General features: G+C 38.3%; 1 protein-coding gene across 2 annotated transcripts in view; it reads left to right on the top strand.

The window, feature by feature from the left end:
• The window catches only part of CSMD1 (CUB and Sushi multiple domains 1), a 2,032,824-nt gene that overhangs the window by 1,728,365 nt on the left and 282,537 nt on the right, over positions 1-21,922 (top strand). For both annotated transcript variants that reach the window (XM_055289255.2, XM_055289263.2), the window contains exons 27-29: positions 10,464-10,655; positions 16,870-17,008; positions 21,374-21,561. In XM_055289255.2, coding sequence (XP_055145230.2) covers positions 10,464-10,655; positions 16,870-17,008; positions 21,374-21,561 — 519 coding nt within the window. The remainder of the gene's footprint in view (positions 1-10,463; positions 10,656-16,869; positions 17,009-21,373; positions 21,562-21,922) is intronic.

Below are 21,922 nucleotides of genomic sequence, written 5' to 3' on the forward strand. Positions count from 1 at the left end.
TTTACCTGTCCTAAAACCAAACAAGCCTTACAGGTTAGTTCAGAATCTGCGCCTTATCACCCAGATTGTTTTGCCTATTCACCCCATGGTGCCAAACCCATATGCTCTCCTATCCTCAATACCTCCCTCCACAACCCATTATTCTGTTCTGGATCTCAAACATGCTTTCTTTACTATTTCTTTGCACCCTTCCTCCCAGCCTCTCTTCGCTTTCACTTGGACTGACCCTGACACCCGTCAGGCTCAGCGGATTACCTAGGCTGTGCTGCCGCAAGGTTTCAGGGACAGCCCTCATTACTTCAGTCAAGCCCAAATTTCTTCCTCATCTGTTACCTATCTCGGCATAATTCTGATAAAAACACATGTGCTCTTCCTGCCAATCGTGTTCAGCTGATCTCTCAAACCCCAATGCCTTTTACAAAACAACTCCTTTACTTCCTAGACATGGTTGGATACTTTCGACTTCAGATACCTGGTTTTGCCATCCTAACAAAACCATTAAATAAACTCACAAAAGGAAACCTAGCTGACCCCATAGATCCTAAATCCTTTCTCCACTCCTCTTTCCGTTCCTTGAAGACAGCTTCAGAGACTGCCCCCATCCTAGCTCTCCCTGACTCATCCCAACCCTTTTCATTACACACAGCAGCAGTGCAGGGCTGTGCAGTCAGAATTCTTACACAAGAATCGGGACCACGCCCGGCAGCCTTTTTATCCAAATTACTTGACCTTACTGTTTAGCCTAGCCCTCAAGTCTTCTTGTGGCAGCTGCCACTGCCCTAAATCCTTTTAGAGGCCCTTAAAATCACAAACTATGCTCAACTCACTCTCTATAGTTCTCTTAACTTCCAAAATCTATTTTCTTCCTCACACCTGGCACATTCTTTCTGCTCCCCGGCTCCTTCAGCTGTACTCACTCTTTGTTAAGTCTCCCACAATTACCATTTTTCCTGGCCGAGACTTCAATCCAGCCCCCCACATTATTCCTGATACCACACCTGACCCCCATGACTGTCTCTCTCTGATCCATCTGACATTCACCCCATTTCCCCATATTTCCTTCTTTCCTGTTCCTCACCCTGAACACACTTGATTTATTGATGGCAGTTCCACCAGGCCTAATTGCCACACACCAGCAAAGGCAGGCTATGCTATAGTATAAGCCACCAGTCCGCCTCTTAGAACCTCTCATTTCTTTTCCATCGTGGAAATCTATCCTCAAAGAAATAACTTCTCAGTGTTCCATCTGCTATTGTACTACTCCTCAGGGACTATTCAGGCCCCCTCCCTTCCCTACACTTCAAGCTCATTGATTTGCCCCCACCCAGGACTGGCAAATTAGTTTTACTCCGCATGCCCCAAGTCAGGAAACTAAAATAATTCTTGGTCTAGGTAGACACTTTCACTGGATAGGTAGAGGCCTTTCCCACAGGGTCTAAGGCCACCACTGTCATTTCTTCCCTTCTGTCAGACATAATTCCTTGGTTTGGCCTTCCCACCTCTATACAGTCCAATAGCAGACCAGCCTGTATTAGTCAAATCAGCCAAGCATTTTTTCAGGCTCTTAGTATTCAGTGAAACCTTTATATCCCTTACAGTCCTCAGTCTTCAGGAAAGGTAGAATGGACTAATGGTCTTTTAAAACCTCACAAAGCTCAGCCACTAACTTAAAAAGGACTAGACAATACTTTTACCACTTTCCCTTCTCAGAATTCAGGTCTGTCCTCAGAATGCTACAGGATACAGCCCATTTAAGCTCCTGTATAGATGCTCCTTTTTATTAGGCCCCAGTCTCATTCCAGACACCAGACCAGCTTGGACTGTGCCCCAAAAAACTTGTAAACCCTACTATTTTATCTCTAGTCATACTCCTATTCACCATTCTCAACTACTCATACATGCCCTGCTTTTCTTTACACTGCCGGTTTACACTGTTTCTCCAAGCCATCACAGCTGATATCTCCTGGTGCTATCCCCAACCTGCCGCTCTTAACTCTTAAAGTAAATAAATAATCTTTGCTGGTAAGGCTATGCTGAACCTCCTTAGGCACTCTCTAATTAGATGTCCTAGGTCCTCCCAATTCTTAGTCCTTTAATACCTATTTTTCTCCTTCTCTTATTCCATTTAGTTTTTCAATTCATACAAAACCGTATCCAGGCCATCACCAATAATTCTACATGACAAATGTTTCTTCTAACAACCCCACTATATCACCCCTTACCATAAAATCTTCCTTCAGCTTAATCTCTCCCACTCTAGGTTCCCACGCCGCCCCCAATCCCGCTCTAAGCAGCCCTGAGAAACATCGCCCATTATGTCTCCATACCATCCCCCAAAATTTTCGCCATCCTGACACTTTACCACTGTTTCATTTTATTTTTCTTATTAATATAAGAAGACAGGAATGTCAGGCCTCTGAGTCCAAGCTAAGCCATCTTATCCCCTGTGACCTGCTCGTACACATCCAGATGGCCAGTTCCTGCCTTAACTGATGACATTATCTTGTGAAATTCCTTCTCCTGGCTCATCCTGGCTCAGAAGCTCCCCTGCTGAGCACCTTGTGACCCCCCCCCACACCTGCCTGCCAGAGAACAACCCCCTTTGACTGTAATTTTCCTTTACCTGTGCAAGTCTTATAAAATGGCCCCACCCATATCTCCCTTCGCTGACTCTGTTTTCGGACTCAGCCCGCCTACACCCACGTGAAATAAACAGCTTTATTGCTCACACAAAGCCTGTTTGGTGGTCTCTTCATATGGAGGCGAGTGAAATTTATTATGTATATCTATATTATATATTATAAAATAAATATATAATATATATTATATCATAAAATATACACAAATATATATTATAAGTATACTTATAAAAATTTATAAGTATACTTATAAAAATTATATTTATAAGTATACTTATAAAATTATATTTATATTGTAAGTATAATTATAAAAATTATATTTATATTGTAAGTATAATTATAAAAATTATATTTATATTGTAAGTATAATTATAAAAATTATATTTATATTGTAAGTATAATTATAAAAATTATATTTATATTGTAAGTATAATTATAAAAATTATATTTATATTATAAGTATAATTATGACAATTATATTGATATAAGTATAATTATAACAATTATATTTATATTACAAGTATAATTATGACAATTGTATTTATATGCAAAGTTGTGTTATTTATATAATATAAATATGCAAAATTTTGGTTTTTTGTTTATTGTTTTGAGATGGAGTCTCGCCCTGTTGCCCAGGCTAGAGTACAATGGTGCCATCTCAGCTCACTGCAACCTCCACCTCCTGGGTTCAAGCAATTCGCCTGCCTCAGTCTACCGAGTAGCTGAGATTACAGGCACACGCCACCATGACCAGCTAATATTTTGTATCTTTAGTAGAGACGGGGTTTCACCATGTTGGCCAGGCTGGTCTCGAACTCCTAACCTGGTGATCCACTCGCCTTGGCCTCTCAAAATGCTGGGATTGCAGGCGTGAGCCACCGCACCCAGCCCGCAAAGTTGTGAGATTATATATATATATCTTATCTAGTTGCAAAGAGAGTGGCATTATTGCAGCGTCTGTTTCTGCAGCACGGTAGCCGCACGCTGTCAATCCGGCTGTTGGAAACAGAGTGAGACCCACTGCTGTTTTGTGAAGGGCAGCGCATGTTCTGTGTTGCTCAAGCCGACTGCGATGGTTCTGGATGCAGCCTGACAGGTGCCAGAGATGTCCCCTCAGAGGCCAATGGGCCTGTGGAAAGTGCCTCTGTGACTTCAGATTTTCCGGGGAATGCCTGTGGGAAATCGGAAGACAGGGCACTCATCATCTCAGGAACAGCGCTGCCTTTTTCTACGGTCATCGAGGGATAAGATGGATGCAACTCAAAATGTTTTCTTTTTTATGGCAAGAAACTAGAAACCTTCAGAGTCACCAAAAAATCCAATTTGCAGAAAAGATATTTAAGAGAAAAATGAGTGAAGTGTATGATGTGGCACTTAAAAGAATACAGCCGCGGAAGAGGAATGACAGCGTGCTCTGCCAATCACTTTGCGATGAGCCTGAAGTAGAAAAGCAGTTTCTGCCCCTAATGGAGTGTCCTTGGGTGGGGGTTTGTGTTAGTCTAGAAAAAACTCTCTTGCCTTTACCAGAAAACATCTTTCCATCATTCATAACTGGAGGAAAATAAAATGAAATTTGTTTCAAAGACCCAACTGATGTATTTTGCACTACATTGTTTAAAATTATTCTCTTTCTCCTTCCTCAAGCGTTCTTATTGGTTTTGCAGTCCAATCTGGCTAACTCTAGGAACTTTTCATCTTTGTTTCATAATTCTAAATACAAAGTGTGAGGGTTGGGGGTTTGTTTAAATTTAAGTAAGCCTTTTAGTTTATTTATGGCAATTTTAAATAACCTTTGAAAATATACAAGCAGATATAGACATTAGCTCTAAGTGCATATATAACTATTTTATTAAAACTTACATTTTCAGCCGGGCATGGTGGCTCACGCCTGTAATCCCAGCACTTTGGGAAGCCAAGGCGGGCGGATCACGAGGTCAGGAGATCGAGACCACAGCGAAACCCCGTCTCTACTCAAAATACAAAAAATTAGCCGGGCGTGGTGGCGGGCGCCTGTAGTCCCAGCTAGTCGGGAGGCTGAGGCAGGAGAATGGCATGAACCCGGGAGGTGGAGCTTGCAGTGAGCCGAGATCACGCCACTGCACTCCAGCCTGGGTGACAGAGCGAGACTCTGTCTAAAAAAAAAAAAAAAAAAAAAAAACTTACATTTTCATATAACTGGCATAAACTTTAGGTAATTATGTAGATGCAATATTTCTGTTTATTAGACAACATGAACTTCACAAGTTTAAAACTTTTGATTGCATGCTGCATTATTATTGTTATACGTATTCCAGATAAAAATTGGGTTGAGAACTACAGAAGGTACTTTCAAAAATGAACAGAGTATTATGCCATGAAAGGACATGTAACCACTAGTGCAAGCCAGTGTTTCTACTGATATTCTGTGGACTTCTATTTGGAAGGATTTTAAGAGATTTTCTAGGAAAACTGTGCTCTATGATGACGATGTAGGATACGCTGGATTAAACAATGATTTTTAAAAGTTTTTTACTGTAGTTCAGCTCTGAGCCTTTAATCCCTAATGTGCAATGGGAATCTCTAAGGGAAAACTGGGGTGTACAGTATTTGCCAATCTCATTTGACCAGATCCTGTTAACTCCCAGAAAAGTGTTCAACAGAGCACTTATTTTTTGCAAGGCTGATATATCCGTTAAAATTCTTATTTATGTATAAAATCTGTGCACCTTTGTGTAAAACTTTCTTGGTAGTGAGTATTATATATCTTTTCTTTTGATAAATATTAAATAAAAATTTGGGAGTGAGAAATAAAAACGTCTTGGTTTTTAAAATTATAATGAAACTGTCATCCCTGATGTCCTTGGTTCACCTCCTAAACTTTTGTTTTTAAATTATTGTACTACTATAACATTCATTTCATTATATAAATGTTGCGATATTTACAATGGCTATCAGTATATGACAATTATTTTAATACTGTACACTTATTGTTAATTTTTTAACCTATAGAAACTGTGACAGAAATTATCACTTGCAAATGAGTGCGTAATTATACATGTGACCCCTTGTTTGAGGAAAGGAAGAATTTTCCTTTGAAGATAGGAAATTCAGTCAGATGAAAAAGATTGTACATGTACAGTAGGATTTGATTATGATTATTTTCTGAAACCCAGAGAAATCTCAGCAACAGTTGATCATAAATTCTATAGGAATGTCACTCAAAGAGTAAATTCTGGAATTCATGTAAAATGCTCGTTCAGGAAAGATACCCCTTTGGTACCAAGACAGTGGCCAATTGTCTTGTGATTCTGGTGATTGTATTCTATGATTAGTGTTCTATGTTAGAAAAATGTGTGGCTTATGGGTGAGACCTTCCTGACTTTCTAACGGTAAGTGTTGCATCTCACATCTATCCTGCCTTCCTCTGCTCTCCCAGGCTTCTCTTGGAGTAATATGCTTGGATTTCCCTGTGTTCCCGTCTTTGAAGCTGGTGGGAGGAAAGTGGGAAAGTACAGCAATTGCCTTCCAGTGACTCCTGTTGTCATTCCCGCTCTCTTTCCATTGAAAAACCCTACTCTGAAACCCAAGCATTCTCTCCTAGATCTCCACTGAGAATGCTGTTTTCAAGTGAGATTCCCCTGTTCAAAACACTAGTAATGATAATAATGTTGATAATGATGAAAAGAATGATGTATCAGGAATTATGGCCAGTGTTTAAGAAATAAGTGTGGTTGAGTGGCTTCCGTTTGCAGTATTACAGTGAGGACTCTGAAAATTTATATGCTGAAAATACAGTAAAAGTGCTAGATAAAATTGGTTGTGGATTTTCAAGTTGTGTCATTGAACCTGCAACAAAATAAGGAATCTCGGATGACATGAAATGCAGAAATGGAGAGAGATCGTGAAGCTTGGAAGCCAGCCCTGCCCTGATTGCCTCTACTGATCCCCTGTGATGTGGAGCTTCCACTCTCAGAGTCCCTTGGCTCAGGGAATAGAAAGCAAATCTGAGGTATTTCTGAGGTTGAAAATATAATAGGAGACCCTCATGTACAGCTTGAACACCAAAGGGTGTTCTACTCGCAGTGTTGGGAGAATAGACAGACATAGATGTTGACAGAGACATGGATGCATGCAACTCACAACCGACAGCGGGTTTCACACTAGTCTGTAGGTGAATTTCTACCATCTTTGGGGTCCAAAATGCCTCAAGCTGATAATTTACTTTTAAAAAGAGGAAGTTTTCTTTTGTTCCAGGCAGATCTGGTAATATAATGTGAATCTCCTCTGGATGGGTGTACCTTCAAAGCAGAATGCAAAGAATTACCATAAGTAAAGTTCCCCAGAACAGAAGTGCAAACGTGAAAACTTACAAACAACTTAGTTTACACAAGAAATTGGAATTCTTGTCAGATTCAAACTGTAAGAATGAAAAAAAAAACAGAGAATAAAAATATGAATAGGAAACGAAATACTATATGAACCGCCAAGTAAATGTGAAACTAATCCAAGCCATCACATATCCTTACTAAACATAATTTGCAAAAACCAAACAAACAAAACAAAACGAACAAACCATTTTGTATATTAGTCTGTTTTCTGCTGCTTGTAACAGAATATCTGAAACTGGGTAGTTTATAAAGAAAATAAGTATGCTTCTGACAAATATGCCAGCTGAGAAGTCCAAGGTCGAGGGACCACATCTGGCCTTCTTGCTGGTGGGGATTCTGTAGTCCTAACGTGTGCAGGTATCACCTGGTGAGGGGCTGAGCATGCCAGCTCAGGTCACTCTTCCTATAAAGTCACCAGTTCCCCTCCTGTGATAGCCCATTAATCCATTAATTTATAAATGATTAATACAATCACCTCTTAAAGGCCTCACCTCCTAATATGACCATATTGATTACATTTCAACATAAGCTTTTGAGGAGACAAATAGTCAAGCCACAGTATTTATGAAGTAGAAAAATTGGTCCAAATAAAAGCTCTGAGATAAAAAAATGAAAAAAAATAATAAGCAAACAAACTGGTAAATATGTGTGAAAATTTAAACAATCATCAGTCAACTATGTAAAACAATAATTTATGAGGTTTATAAAAACAGACGGATAACAACAATGTCTAATTTAAGATTTTTTTTTAAATAACTAAAATACCCAGCAATGCATGTAATTAGGGAGATAATAATATTAAAGAACAAGGTAAGACTATTACAACTAAATACATACTAAAATTTCTAGAAAGTACTAAAATAAAAGCATGAGAAAATTACTATGAAAGCAAGCAAAAATGTAGAGCAAATGGGGGAGCACTTCGAAAACACAAGCTAAGATGGCCGAGAGAAATCCAGATAGAGCAGAAACTTCAGGGAACATAAGGAGACTAAACTATCCAATTAAAAGACAAATTTTGGGATTAAATTTAAAGAACAGTCTAACTGCATGCTGTTTGGAAGTGAAAATCTAAAACGTAGGAGCCGAAGTCATTTGAAAGAGCACATGTGTACCAGCAGCATGTACAAGAATTTTCGTGGCAGCATTTTATATAAGGGCAAAAAGAAAAATGACCCAAAGGTCCATCAAGAGGAGGGTGGAAAAATCATGGTACATTCACGCAGTGGAAAGCCATACAGCAATGAAAATGAGTAGAACAGAGTATCATGCCTAAACATAGATGACTCCCAAAAACATAATACAAGCAAAAAAAGGGTGGTGGGGGTGGGGGGAGAGAGACAGAGTCACAGAACTTGCAATATATAATTCCACTTAAGAATTTAAGAGAGAGAGAGTCACAGAACTTGCAACATATAATTCCAGTTAAGCATTTGATTTCAGGAAACTGATATATGTAGCTAAAACTGGAATGCATACATTTATGGTCACTATGAAGAAAAGCAAGGGAATGATAAACATAAAATTCAGAAAGTGACTTCCCCTGAAGTGGCGGAAGAAGGTGATATGGGGAAGGGTATATTCTATACATTGATCACATTGATGTATTGGTAAATATTCTATTTCTTAGAGTTGGTAGCACAGATGTTTATTTCGTTGTTCCCATTGTGTTATAGATACACACGTGTATATATTTCAATGTAATAAAAATCAATTTGAGAGAAATAGAGAGTGGTGAAGACAGCTTCTGGCCTCAATTAGCTTAGAGAATAGCAAAGAGAAAGACAAGTTAGCAAGTTTTCACACTTCATCTTCACAGCAGACTTAATAACTTAGATACTAGTCTAATTTTTACTGATTTGTTAGCTGATGATAAGTGTGCTTAGGTGATCATTAAGTAGTAATTAGGTACTAATTAAGTCCTGATGGGATTTGAAGCAGGTCTGACCAACCATAGGGTCCTTGATGTCTGTATCATATGACACTATTGGATAGAGCTTTGATCTTTTAATCGGCACAGTTTAACATTTTCTCTTGTCCTGAATTATTTGTTCATTGCCTCCCCTATTAGGTTAAAAATGTCTGAATAGCACAGAGCAGGTCTTATTCTTTTTTATATATCTTCTAACTTTTTATTTAAATGGATTTTATTATTCCATTTATCTATCCATATGTAGATATATGTATATGCACACATACACACACACAAATGCTTCAGAATTTAGAAAACAAAAAGCAAAGTCTACTCATTAGTTTAAGGCTTCAAATATTAAAATGGACAGTGTGATGATATATGTATATAGAATAATACACTAATCTCTTTTTTTTTGCTCTTTCATGAAACCTGGTGTTGAAAACACTGAAGCACTTTGCAGAGAAAAAGTCAGCTTTTAATCGTCATCTCTTATGCAGTGGAGTGGAAGAAAGAGCTCATTATTCTAATTGAAAGTAAAAGTGAAAAAAAATCTAAGGTTTGGGTTTTTCAGGAGTACCTATCTTTCTAATTTTCAGTACAACACATAATGCACAGCACTTACAGAAACTGGAGAAAACGACTCCTATTTCTTGAGGCTGCTGTATTTTAGTGTGATGGGGGGTACTCTGGTGAAAACTCTGGGCTGGAGGGAGCCTTCTCTGATTGGGCGCAGGCAGAGTCGATGGCTGCATATGGATGTGATTTTACGCTCACCGTTTGCAATGCACTTTACACATGATTACTGACATGACAAGGCTCCAGTGGCCCCTGAAAGCACATGCACCAGCCTGCTTTGCAGATTCCGGCCTGTACTCAACAGATTTGAGATTCTTTATATATATGCAAAAAGGCAGGATATTATTTTCAGAGCTTTTGTTAATATTAGGGTGGCCATACAATATATTGTCCAACTTGGAATTTTTGGGGTGAGTGAAAGGAGGTTATTAATAATTTTGCTGAGGCAATGGCACCTATGGGATCCTGGGTAAAACTCACTGGTCATCTCCTCTGGGCATTCTACACTTGGCATCTCAACAAATGTTATTGGATCACCTTTGAAGGCACAGACCCTAAGGAAATTCTTCCTATTTTGTTTTCCTTGAGATTGGTGTACTTTAACTAGTTTATGTAACTTGCAGTTTGGGGTTTCATTAAAATAGTGCTAAAGAGAAAATCAGTCTGTGTGTGTGTATTTATTCTAAGTATAGTGTAATTTTTATTTAAAAAAAAACCCTTGATATGTTTCATCATTGGCTGCATTTTCAATAGAATCTTGCTAGAATTTATGCAATGTAAGCACAATGAAGATGTATGTTATTGAATGTATCTCTGGGAAAAGAAACCATTTTCATATGTTCACGTGTAGACAAATGACTTATTATGCCAATGGAGAGTGCTTCAACCCACAAGAACAATCACACCTACGAGAATGTGGAAACCATGTTTTCCAGCCTGTGACCTGGCCTTCTCTTTTGTTTGCAGCGTCAATTGCAGCCACCTGTAACGATCCAGGTATGCCTCAAAATGGCACTCGCTATGGAGACAGCAGAGAGGCTGGAGACACTGTCACATTCCAGTGTGACCCTGGCTATCAGCTCCAAGGACAAGCCAAAATCACCTGTGTGCAGCTGAATAACCGGTTCTTTTGGCAACCAGACCCTCCTACATGCATAGGTATGAGACAACAGAACTTAGAAATTTTACATTCAGGAATGGATGCATGTTGTCGTTAAAATTGCTCCATAAATGTATTATTTCTTCAGAAATATTTCTCAAGAGTTTCTTTCATGTTCTCTGGCTCTCTGAGACTCCTGAAATTTTATTGTAAACCTTTAAACTTTATTTTATTAGGTAGAATAAAGGAAGTCATCCCCTCAATGTACATTAATTGACATTTACCGTACATTTCCTACCCTTAACAAATGTTATATAAACATGGATCAATCAAATTACTGTAATTTAAAATTCTAGGTGGCTCAAAATTTATAACCCTACCATTGCTATTCTGATTTTTAATATAGAAACATGCCCTTAAGCAAAACCTTCTCACTAAAAGTACTTTCTCTTTTTAGATGTTTTTCCACCTATAATATTAGTACATTTAAAATAGAATTCTGAAATCTAGAAATTATACTGTTTGTGTTAAAATGAAGATAAGAGGAGGTTTGTTTCTGCAATTTATTGATATTTTATAGTTTGACCTTATTAAAAGAATAAAAAATGATTTTGCAGACTTTGGCTTGAATAGCCACCTGAGACAATTTATCACAAATATGGTTGTAGGCGAATATATATTTTATGTAAAATAGTAATTACCGGTAGATTGTCTCTTCATTCAATAAAACATTTTACCATAAAATTCCTACTTAGAGTATATCATCTTAGTTTTACAAAGAAACTCTACTGAACTTTATTATTTTAAAGAATTATCACAGTTTAATTACTACTTCTTTATAATCTATGTGAAAAATGTAAAATTTAATTGATGTGTGAAGAGAGAAAGTGATCATGAAATGGGTAGGCTGTTTTGCATAGGATGACCTTGGGGAGGTTTTGTGGATTGAAATGGTTTTCATTGTCGTGTACACAGCAGTGGTAAAATTCCCAGTGGTCTTGAGGAGCTATGATACAGCGCTCTTACTCGTGACAAACCACTTATTCCAGTTGTCGGAAGACAGACGAGGTTGGATAGCTGTGCTTATTAGCATTCTCAGCCTTGTCGGGGAGCAGTGTATGTTTGTTTAATGTTTGGTGCTGCATTTTCTTTTCGTAACGTCTGCGAGCACAGTCACGCTTTTTACTCATGCTGAGTCATCAGGAGACTGGAGAGATTTCTGCGTGTTTCTTTTTTAAAGCGGAGTGATTGCCTATAAATGTGGCAATCATTGTAAACCAATGTCCTATTTTTACATTGGGAAACGGTTTTTTTTCCTTCCATTTTGCATGTTTTTAGGCTCATGGAGGAATACATTAAATAGCAATATAATTACAAGTTAATCCCTTAAAAGTAATTCATTAATTTATATTAATTTGAACATGTAATTATAAAATCTGGCCATCTCCTAATTAATCTATAAACAAATCGATCTTTTGTTAGATCATCTCTTAGTTACTTTATTTTGACCAGCAAGTAGGTGGTCCAATACGCACCAAAAGCTAAATAAATACCTCTGTCTCTGCCTGGAATGTCAGCTTCAAGGACAAGCTGAAATCACTTGCAGGCAAATGAATAATCAATTATTTTGGCAACCAGACCCGCCTACATGTGTAGGTATTATGTAACAGAAAAATGGAAAATATATAATTGGAAATAAATTAACATTATATTTTTATTACTTTGTAATTTTCTGTTTTTTAGGAATGAGGTTTATGTCCTCTGTAAGAAGCTTGCCCATTAGGGCATGAGTTAATTATAATTAGCACCCATGTAAATTCTGTTTCAAAGATTCAAAACACTTTTTAATTTTTTTACCTTTTTTCATATTAAAGGGTAATACATTTTACTGAAGACATTTAATAAACTATAATTAAATCAAAGAGGAGAAAAAGGTTGTCATCTTTTTACCTGGAGACAATTACAATTAATATAGACATTTATAAATAATTTCATAATTATGTAAATGTAATCTGTTTTAAAATGTTTTAGGCTGGGTGTGGTGGCTTACACCTGTAATCCCAGCACTTTAGGAGGCCGAAGTGGGCAGATCACTTGAGGTCAGGAGTTTGAGACCAGCGTGGGCAACATGGTGAAACCCTATCTCTACCAAAAATACAAACATTGGCCAGGCGTGGTGGTGCACGCCTGTGATCCCAGCTACTCGGGAGGCTGAGGCATGAGAATCGCTTGAACCCGGGAGGCAGAAGTTGCAGTAAGCCAAGATCGCACCACTGCACTTCAGCCTGTGCAACAGAGTGAGACTCTTGTCTCAAAAAAAAAAAAAAAAGTTTTAAAATGACAGCATCCTGCATGACTCTTTTGTAAATTGTACTTTTTACTTCCCAGTACATGTTGTGTATATTTTGTGTTACTATGTATTTTCTACTAGTTTTTAATGACTAAATCTTACCTCTTTAGAAGGCACAATTACACCACTGATGCCACTGTCTAGTATCTATTTGTTCGAATCTACCAATATTGATCTTTCTAGTCCCTTATTATTGTATAATTAAGTTGTTTTAACCTTTTCCCTATTCTGAAGATAGCTTCAATGAGCACCCATGTTGCAAAATAAATCATGATTATTGACAAGTGACATATTTCTACAAACTTGCATAGTTCTAGAACTTTTAAAACATGTTTGTTTTGTTTTGTTTTTGAGTTACAGTCTCGCTGAGTTGCCGAGGCTGGAGTGCAGTGGCATGATTTCAGCTCACTGCAACCTCCACCTTCCGTGTTCGAGCGATTCTCCTGCCTCAGCCTCCTGAGGAGCTGGGATTACAGGCGCCCACCACCAAGCCCGGCTAATTTTTTTTGTATTTTTAGTAGAGACGGGTTTTCACTGTTTTGGCCAGGCTGGTCTCAAACTCCTGACCTCGTGATCTGCCTGCCTCAGACTCCCAAAGTGCTGGGATTACAGGTGTGAGCCATCACACCCAGCCCATTCTTAAAATCTCTTTCAGAGCAGTCACACTGATTTTCCCTGCCATCAGCCATATAGATTTATTAATATTGTCTCTGACTCACAGAAAACACCACACATGATAGATCTTAAGGCACAAAGTGATGATGTCTTGTTTTAATTGGCATTTTAAATTAATAATAAGGTCGAACTTTTTTTTCATATGCTTATTGGCTGTTTGTATTTGTTCTTTCTTGATTGATCAGCTAATTTACTTTTTTACTTTTCATTATTAGTGTATATTTACTCATTACTGGCTATCTCTTTCTTTCTCTTTTATAAAATCTCTTAACCTCTCACCTGTTGTGTGTGACAACGTTTATTTTCAACACCAGCCATTTGCTGTTGCTTTTTCTTGAGTGTTGCTTGGATACTTCACTTTTTTGTTGTTGTTATTTTTACATCCGAAATGACTTCTACCATGAAGCCTCCTCTGTTTAGCTTTTTGACTTAGTCTAGAAGGAGAATTCTGTAGACCAAAGGACATTAACGACTTTTTTTTTTTTTTTTGAGACACAGTCTTGCTCTGTCACATAGGCTGGAGTGCAATGGTGTGATCTCGGCTCACTGCAGCCTCCACTACCAGGTTCAAGCAATTCTCCGGCCTCAGCCGCCTGAGCAGCTGGGATTATAGGTGCGCGCCACGATGACCGGCTATTTTTTGTATTTTTAGTAGAGACGAGGTTTTGCCATGTTAGCCAGGCTGGTCTCGAACTCCTGCCCTGAGATGATCCACCCACCTTGGCCTCCCAAAGTGCTGGGATTACAAGCGTGAGCCACCATGTTCGGCTTCAACTTCCTTATTCTGAGTAAAGTGTCCCTAAAACTTCTTCATTTTCTTCTATAGCATGCAATTGCTTTTCCCCAAGTCCAAATTGCAAAACACTCTGAAAAGCCAAAATGCATCCTAGGTTTGCAGAAATTCATTCTGGGACAACAGACCGTCCTGACATAAAGGTGTCTATTTAGAAAATATTTATCGCCCCCAACAGTGTGAACATTCAGAAGTTTTAATGCAGAAACGTAGATGGGTCTCTTTAAGGACTGCTCTTGATGGTGAAGGAGCTGCTACGTATGTATGTATGCTATTTAGCATAGTGGCTAAAGGTTGTGAATAAGGGGTTGGTGGGCTGAAAAGAATAGGTGGATTTTATCTCTACATCTATTCCTTCTGGAGAATTTCCTAGCATCTCTGAGTTGCATTTTTTACTATTCTAATCCTATCCAAAATATTTTGCCAGCCAATTAAAACCTAAGCAAATTAACTTGAAGAATACCAGACCAAAAGAGAGAACAAACAAGGCCCGGAAGCACTCCTTAATTCCACTTTTTCAGCTTTTAAATCACCTCATTTGAAAGTGCCTCCTGGGATCTGTGTGAATAAGACAGGGTTTCTTTCCCCTTTGTTGCTTTTAAATCAATATTTGAATCATATCCCTGAACTGTTTCTGCTGGTAGCACCCTGTAGCCAGTGTCCTGAATCTGTCATTTTTCATCTTTCAAAACCTGTGTGGAGTAGAGTCTTCTAGACCTTCAGGTACCTTCTTTGTCTCCATCAGCTCCTGCTCCCTCATCGGTCCACAAGTGCACTGCTCGATGCTGTCAGCAGCCCCAGCGTGATTCTGAGGAGGCAACTGCCCTGTGAGAGCTGATGGGACAATTGCTTCTGCACAATTCATTAAAAAAGAAAAAAAAAAAGCATACTGGGGAAAATCAAGTTTTAATCTTTTTCTGTAAAAATTATATTACTCTTAAGCATATATCTGTAGGATTTATTTTATAAATATTTTCTGCAATAGCATTCAGAGTTTGCATTCAGTTAGAATGTGAGAGTATAATGAAAACTACTGGAGTTAGTTGTATTTCTTACTTTAAAAAGCTAAGTTTTCAGAAATGTTAAATAAGTATTTAAAGACACACTACTTATTGAAAATTGTGAAGCATTTGCCTTCATCTTCCTTCATCTTATTTATAAAACAAAGTCTCTTTTTGTGTAGGGGAAAAAATCAGCAATTAAGACATTTTCTTTTCTACGTATTTTTTAGTGCATATATGACCGATAATGGGAATGAAATATGACATGTAACTTAGGGGGAATACTATGATTTAATTGCAGTCACGCTTTAAAACAACTTGGTGACAAACCACAGTATTTGATATAAACAACTTTTAAACTCAGCATATTCTTGTATGTATCTAAAATGTGTATACTTATAAATTCTGCAGTGTTTTCACACCTTCCGTGAGATGAGAGGTTTAGGAGAAACCTTATCTCAAAAATAAAACAATCCTAAACACTTTCCAATTCAAGAAGAAAAATCGGCTTGCCTATTAACCACACTGAGCTACATAATTACTGCCTTGCTAATATAAATGTAAACACATTTAATTCAAAATTGATGACTTCAAACACAAACTGAATTTGTTATCATCATATAAAGTGGTTCTTTCTAATAATATACCAAGCATTGTGATCAAATGATATTTTCAGACAGTAATGCTCCAGCTCAGCTCCTCACTGATATGTAATCAAATAATATTTTCAGATAGTAATGCTGCAGCTCAGCTCCTCACTGATACGTATACTTAGAGGTCACTTAAAGTTTTAGGGTTTTGTTTTGCCACTTTGAAATACGGGGAAAGTAATTCAAGCCTTCCATATACCAGAAGACTGCGAGAATGTGAAATGCATTGTTTTCATGTACCCAGTAACCGTTTCCTGAATACTTGTTCAGATCCAGAAACCACCTAGACGTTAGGGATAAACAGTGAACAGGAGCTGGATGATCACTATACCACACGAAGCACGCACTCAAGAAGAAATAGGCAAGGATTTTATAAACTATAAGCAATAGCAAAATAATTAACATGGCCATAAAATCATGTCCATGGGATGTTTTTATTCAAGTGTTTTTCTGTTTGTGCCTATGTGTGCACGTTGGCAGGTATGGGGATTAAGTCATCTTTCATTTAACTGAGAAAATTTTAAGTTATAGGAAAGAAATTTTATGTACCAGAAGTTTGAAAATTCTCTTTGAAAATGGGGTGGAATATTATGTAAAATTCATTGACAGTTACATGAAAAATGTACAGAGTTCCTGGGTCTTACAATTTTATCTGGATAATTGATAACCAACACACAATCTCTTGGATGGGGAAAAATGCTGATGTCTTTTTCTGAAAGAATTCTGTGGTGTCTCGTTCCACACTGACTGGCAGGCATTCTTCACTCTCCTAACTTTTTCTCTGTAACTTTTGTTCTGTGACAGCTGCATGTGGAGGGAATCTGACGGGCCCAGCAGGTGTTATTTTATCACCCAACTACCCACAGCCATATCCTCCTGGGAAGGAATGTGACTGGACAGTAAAAGTGAACCCAGACTTTGTCATTGCCTTGATATTCAAAAGGTACGTCTCTTGCAGAACACCTCTTTTTAGTAGGGTTGTTAATGCCATACCTAAAAATTACTTCTTTTATGACCTCGACCTCATAGTCCCCGATGTTGTATCTAGGTAAGCGCTAGATTGTGTGTCTAATGGAGACTACATCAGGCTGTAGAGTGACATAAATGGAAATACATTATTTTGCTTTGGAGCATTCTATGTATGTTAAGATGCACATGAATTATTTTTAAATACTGTTTGTCTTGCACTCAACATGTTCCATATGAGAAGGCTTAAACAGAATGTTCAATAAAAATAATAAAAATATGGTATGGAGACACTTGGTGTAATTTCTCATCAATGTCTCCTGTCACTCTAAATGCATGATAGCGAATTCCTTTCCACAGCACATCCTGACGTTCCTGAGGGTAGCACTGCTAATATCGTTATAATAATTAAGACTTAATAGAGTCTGGAAAATGAAAGTTTCCCCAAATGTGGTTGCTGTAGTGTCTGAGTTACTAGATATCAGTCCTAAAAATATGCTAACTTGTTCTTGCTAAACTAGATGATGGAAGGTCAAATACTATGGTCGTTTTATGAAAATAAACTCTTTAAATAATTATATTATTAGTATATAGTATATGATAATGATATTTTATTGAATCTAAAGAACTTTTCTAACTTTAGAGTTTGACTTTTGAACTAAATGAATGTGGTATTTGTGAAGGTGTGTCATTCTGTAGACTTTCCTATTGACCCTTCAGCTATCCAGGGCAAGTATCTGGGATTATACTTTTTAATCTGTCAATGGAACGAGTTTCCTTTTCTAGAGATCTTTATGTCAATATTCAAGGCCTGAATGTGTTTACATTCCCTCACTTTCCCCTCCTGATGAGATCTGAGTCAGTAGAATTTTCGTTTCCATGATTCTGAATCTTAAGTAAGTTGATAGTCATCTTTTTCTGAATTTACTAAACTGCCACAAATTTACCAAATGTTACTCAGCTATTACAGAAAACCGGCGAACACTCACTCACGTATTTTTTAGATATCTATGTGGGTTTTTTTAATGTTAAATTCTAGTAGCGTCTTTCTTAAAATTAGGAGGCAGCTCTGGTTTCAAGATATTATAAGTGGATTAACAATTGAAGCTAGGCATGGTGGCTCATGCCTGTAATCCCAGCACTTCGGGAGGCCAAGATGGGGAGCACTTGAATTCAGAAGTTTGAGACCAGCCTGGGCAACATAGCAAGACTCCGTCACTACAAAAAAAATTTTAAAAATTGGCTTGATGTGCTTGTGTATTCCTGTGGTTCTAGCTACTCGGGAGGCTGAGGCAGGAGGACTGCTGGAGCCCAGGAGGTGGAGGCTGCAATGAGCTATGATAGCATCTAGTCTGAGCTGAGAGACAGAGCAAGACCCTGTCTTTAAAAGAAAAGAAAGAAAAAAAAAACAATTGAAAGTGAACACAGAACCTTGTTCATAGGAGTTTCCTCCCTCCCATAAAGTGCAACTCATTGGATGATATGCATATTTAAGGCAGTTTTCTGCAAGGATTTTTTCACTGCGTTTTATACACCCCTCTGGAAGTTTGAAACAGATAATCTCTAAGCCTCTCCCAACCTATAGATTGTATGACTCATTAGCTGACCCCATGTCTCAGAAACTTCAGAAATCACTGAAAACCAGTGACTTCTCTGATCTGGAGTTTGCATGTGCTCAAGTGGACACCTTCCTGGGAAGTAGTGAGGAGGGAGAGACCAGAATCCTATTTGGGAACGAGGATGTCCAGCTTCCCAAACAGGAGGCTGGCTCTGATGAGGGCTGGCCAAGACGCAGTGTCAGGATGATGGCAAATTCAGGTGTGCTTTCTGTGGGAGGGTGGTAGTCTGGCATTACTAATGATAAAGCAAAGAATCATATGACCTGAAGGACATATGCGCTCTCAGGCTCATTTAGGGCTGTGGGGCTTTAGAGAGAGGATGTTCCATCACACGTCCCTGAGGACTGTGGGGCTCACACGTTGCGACTCAGATTGAATTTGGTTCAAACACTGAGTCAGGCTTTGGATTACTATTAGAGCTTAGAGATACGTGCAGCTGGCAGAGGTAGAAATAAGTTCACCAGACGAACCATAATTACTTATAAATTTCACTCCAGACTTCTACACATGAAATTTCGTACAGGCAAAAAAAGAGAGCAGATGGGATATATACTGTGTTTTTGTTTTCCTGTGTCTGGTAGTATTTGCAGTGTTGGATAAATTACCAATAATGATAATTAACTAAGCCAAATATTGGGGATATGGCATGACCAGATTTTAATAACATCCTTGCAAACACTCTAAATACAATTATTATTCCAATAAAATTCTACGTAACCCACACCATTCCTGCTAGCCCCTATACCTAGTAACTTCAACCTTTTATTCCTTCTTCATTCCTGACATCAGTCAACTTGTCAAATAAACAAAGACATCTTCCTAAATTTCCTTTAATAAGTATATTCAGGATGTGGAGTGAGGGTATCCTTGACCCAAAACACGATGGCGCAATGCCGGCCGGGCATTGCACTAATGCTGGTGGTCCCACGTCCTCTGGTCCCCTTCATGGTGCAGTGGACCCCTCCAGGAGGGACCTTCTGTTGCTGTTTTATCATCTGAATCTCCAAGTGGAGATCAAGTGGAGCCACTTAGAACATTTTAGTGATTACAAAAAAAAAAATCAAACAAACAAACCAAAAAGCAAATCCCTGACCTTCTCTGTCTCAGTTGTCCAAAATTTCTGCAGATGGAAAGGAAAGGGAGTGGGAGCTTCGTAGTGCTTTTTAAAGACACATACGAAAAACCTGCTACAGAGAAGAGAAGGAGAGGGAAGGGGCAGCTGCAATGGATGGGTTGGTTGGGTGGTAGGTTGGTTGGTTGGTTGGTTGGTTGGTTGGTTGGTTGGTTGGTTTTTTTTTTTTTTTTTTTTTTGGGACGGAGTCTTGCTCTTTCACCCAGGCTGGAGTGCAGTGGCGTGATCTCGACTCACTGCAACCTCCACCTCCTGGGTTCAAGCAATTCTCTGCCTCAGCCTCCCGAGCAGCTGGGACTACAGGCGCACGGCACCATGCTTAGCTAATTTTTGTATTTTTAGTAGAGACAGGATTTTACCATATTGGGCAGGCCGTTCTCAAACTCCTGACCTCGTGATCTGCCTGCCTCAGCCTCCCAAAGTGCTGGGATTACAGGCATGAGCCACTGTGCTCGGCTGCAATGGATGGTTTTAATACTTCTACTTTATCAATTTATTCTGGTCTTATGAAGATCTTAGACATCTTAACCAAGTTCAGCCTTTCCCTTAGGGTATGCATACTTTTAAAGCTCACAGACTCTATCAGCCTACACACCACCAATAGCAAATACAGCCTAGCCCTTGACAGCTTTGGATTTAAGTTGTTACACTCTTTGGGGACTGACTGTATGTTAATATTAGAGCAGAGAGAAACAGAGAAAAATGGAGAATGTGAGAGAAACAGAAACAGGGAAGAGAAAAAAAACTGCGATATTCAGTGATGGTGAAACATGATGTGAGAAAGGTTACACTCTGGATCATTAATATTGGCTGATTTATCCAAGCCAGTGGAGGCTTTTGTTTTCTTTTCTTTTTCTTTTTTTTTTTTTTTTTTTGACAGGGTCTTGTTCTGTCTCTCGGGCTGGAGTGCATGGGTGCAGTGGTGTGGTCACAGCTCATTGCAGCCTCAAACTCCTGGCCTCAAGTGATCCTCCAGCCTTAGCTTCCTGAGTAGCTAGGACTACAAGTGTGCAGCACCACACTCTACTAATTTTTGTATTTTTGTACAGACAGGATCTCATTATATTACCCAGGCTGGGACAACTGCATTTTTTAAGTAAAAAAAAAAGTAAGAATAGTCAGTAATTCCACTGACTATTCCAATATTTTCAAATTCCGATATTGTCGAAATTCCAATATTTTCGCAACTAAAAATGTTCAGATAAAGATAAAAGGTCAGTGGAAATTTATCTCTTTTGAGCTCGGTTCTTTTAAATTAGATCTCATTTAGCAAATTAATGATGGGTACAGGGAAAGTATAGCATACCTCTGCTATTATGACTTATTTCCTTTTGGCTATGGTCAAAATAATATTGTATTGAACATGATGGTAATTAGGCAAAATACTATTTGTCACAATTGATATATTTTATACCATTGCTATTTTATTAATATTTTGATTCATATTATATTTAACTTTTTGATTGCCCTAACTGAAAAATTATTATACAAAAGCAAATAAAATAACTTTGTGAGCTCAAAGGCTTACCATTCTGGGAGATAAGGTAAATATCTATTAGCCATATGACATAATTACTATTCTTTTCTTTAGTTTCAACATGGAGCCCAGCTATGACTTCCTACACATCTATGAAGGAGAGGATTCCAACAGCCCCCTCATTGGGAGTTACCAGGGCTCTCAGGCCCCAGAAAGAATAGAGAGTAGCGGAAACAGCCTGTTTCTGGCGTTTCGGAGTGATGCCTCCGTGGGGCTTTCAGGGTTCGCCATTGAATTTAAAGGTATTGCGATTGCCTGAATTTGGATGGGAATTAATTTGTATCAGGACTGTTTTTATTGTAAGCGTTGCTCTGTAACATCTTGCTTATCTGTTTAATACATAAATGCTGACATGTGTCTCCTCTGTCTGGGAGATAGAGGTCTCCTCTGTCTGGGAGATACAGGTCTCCTCCCTCTCCAGTGAAGATATTCCTGAGGTACATTTGTACTTTAACTGGAGGAAGAAAGAGAGGGGAAAAAAACTGTCCCAGTTCATGGCCATATAAAAATAAACTGTGGTTTGTAAAATAAAGAATTTGGTGACACTTAGTAATTATTTCAAGATGGGTTTTAACACCTTATAATTTCATTCTTCAAGATGAT

Source organism: Symphalangus syndactylus, chromosome 1 (genome assembly GCF_028878055.3).
Source record: "Symphalangus syndactylus isolate Jambi chromosome 1, NHGRI_mSymSyn1-v2.1_pri, whole genome shotgun sequence".
Lineage (NCBI taxonomy): Eukaryota > Metazoa > Chordata > Mammalia > Primates > Hylobatidae > Symphalangus > Symphalangus syndactylus.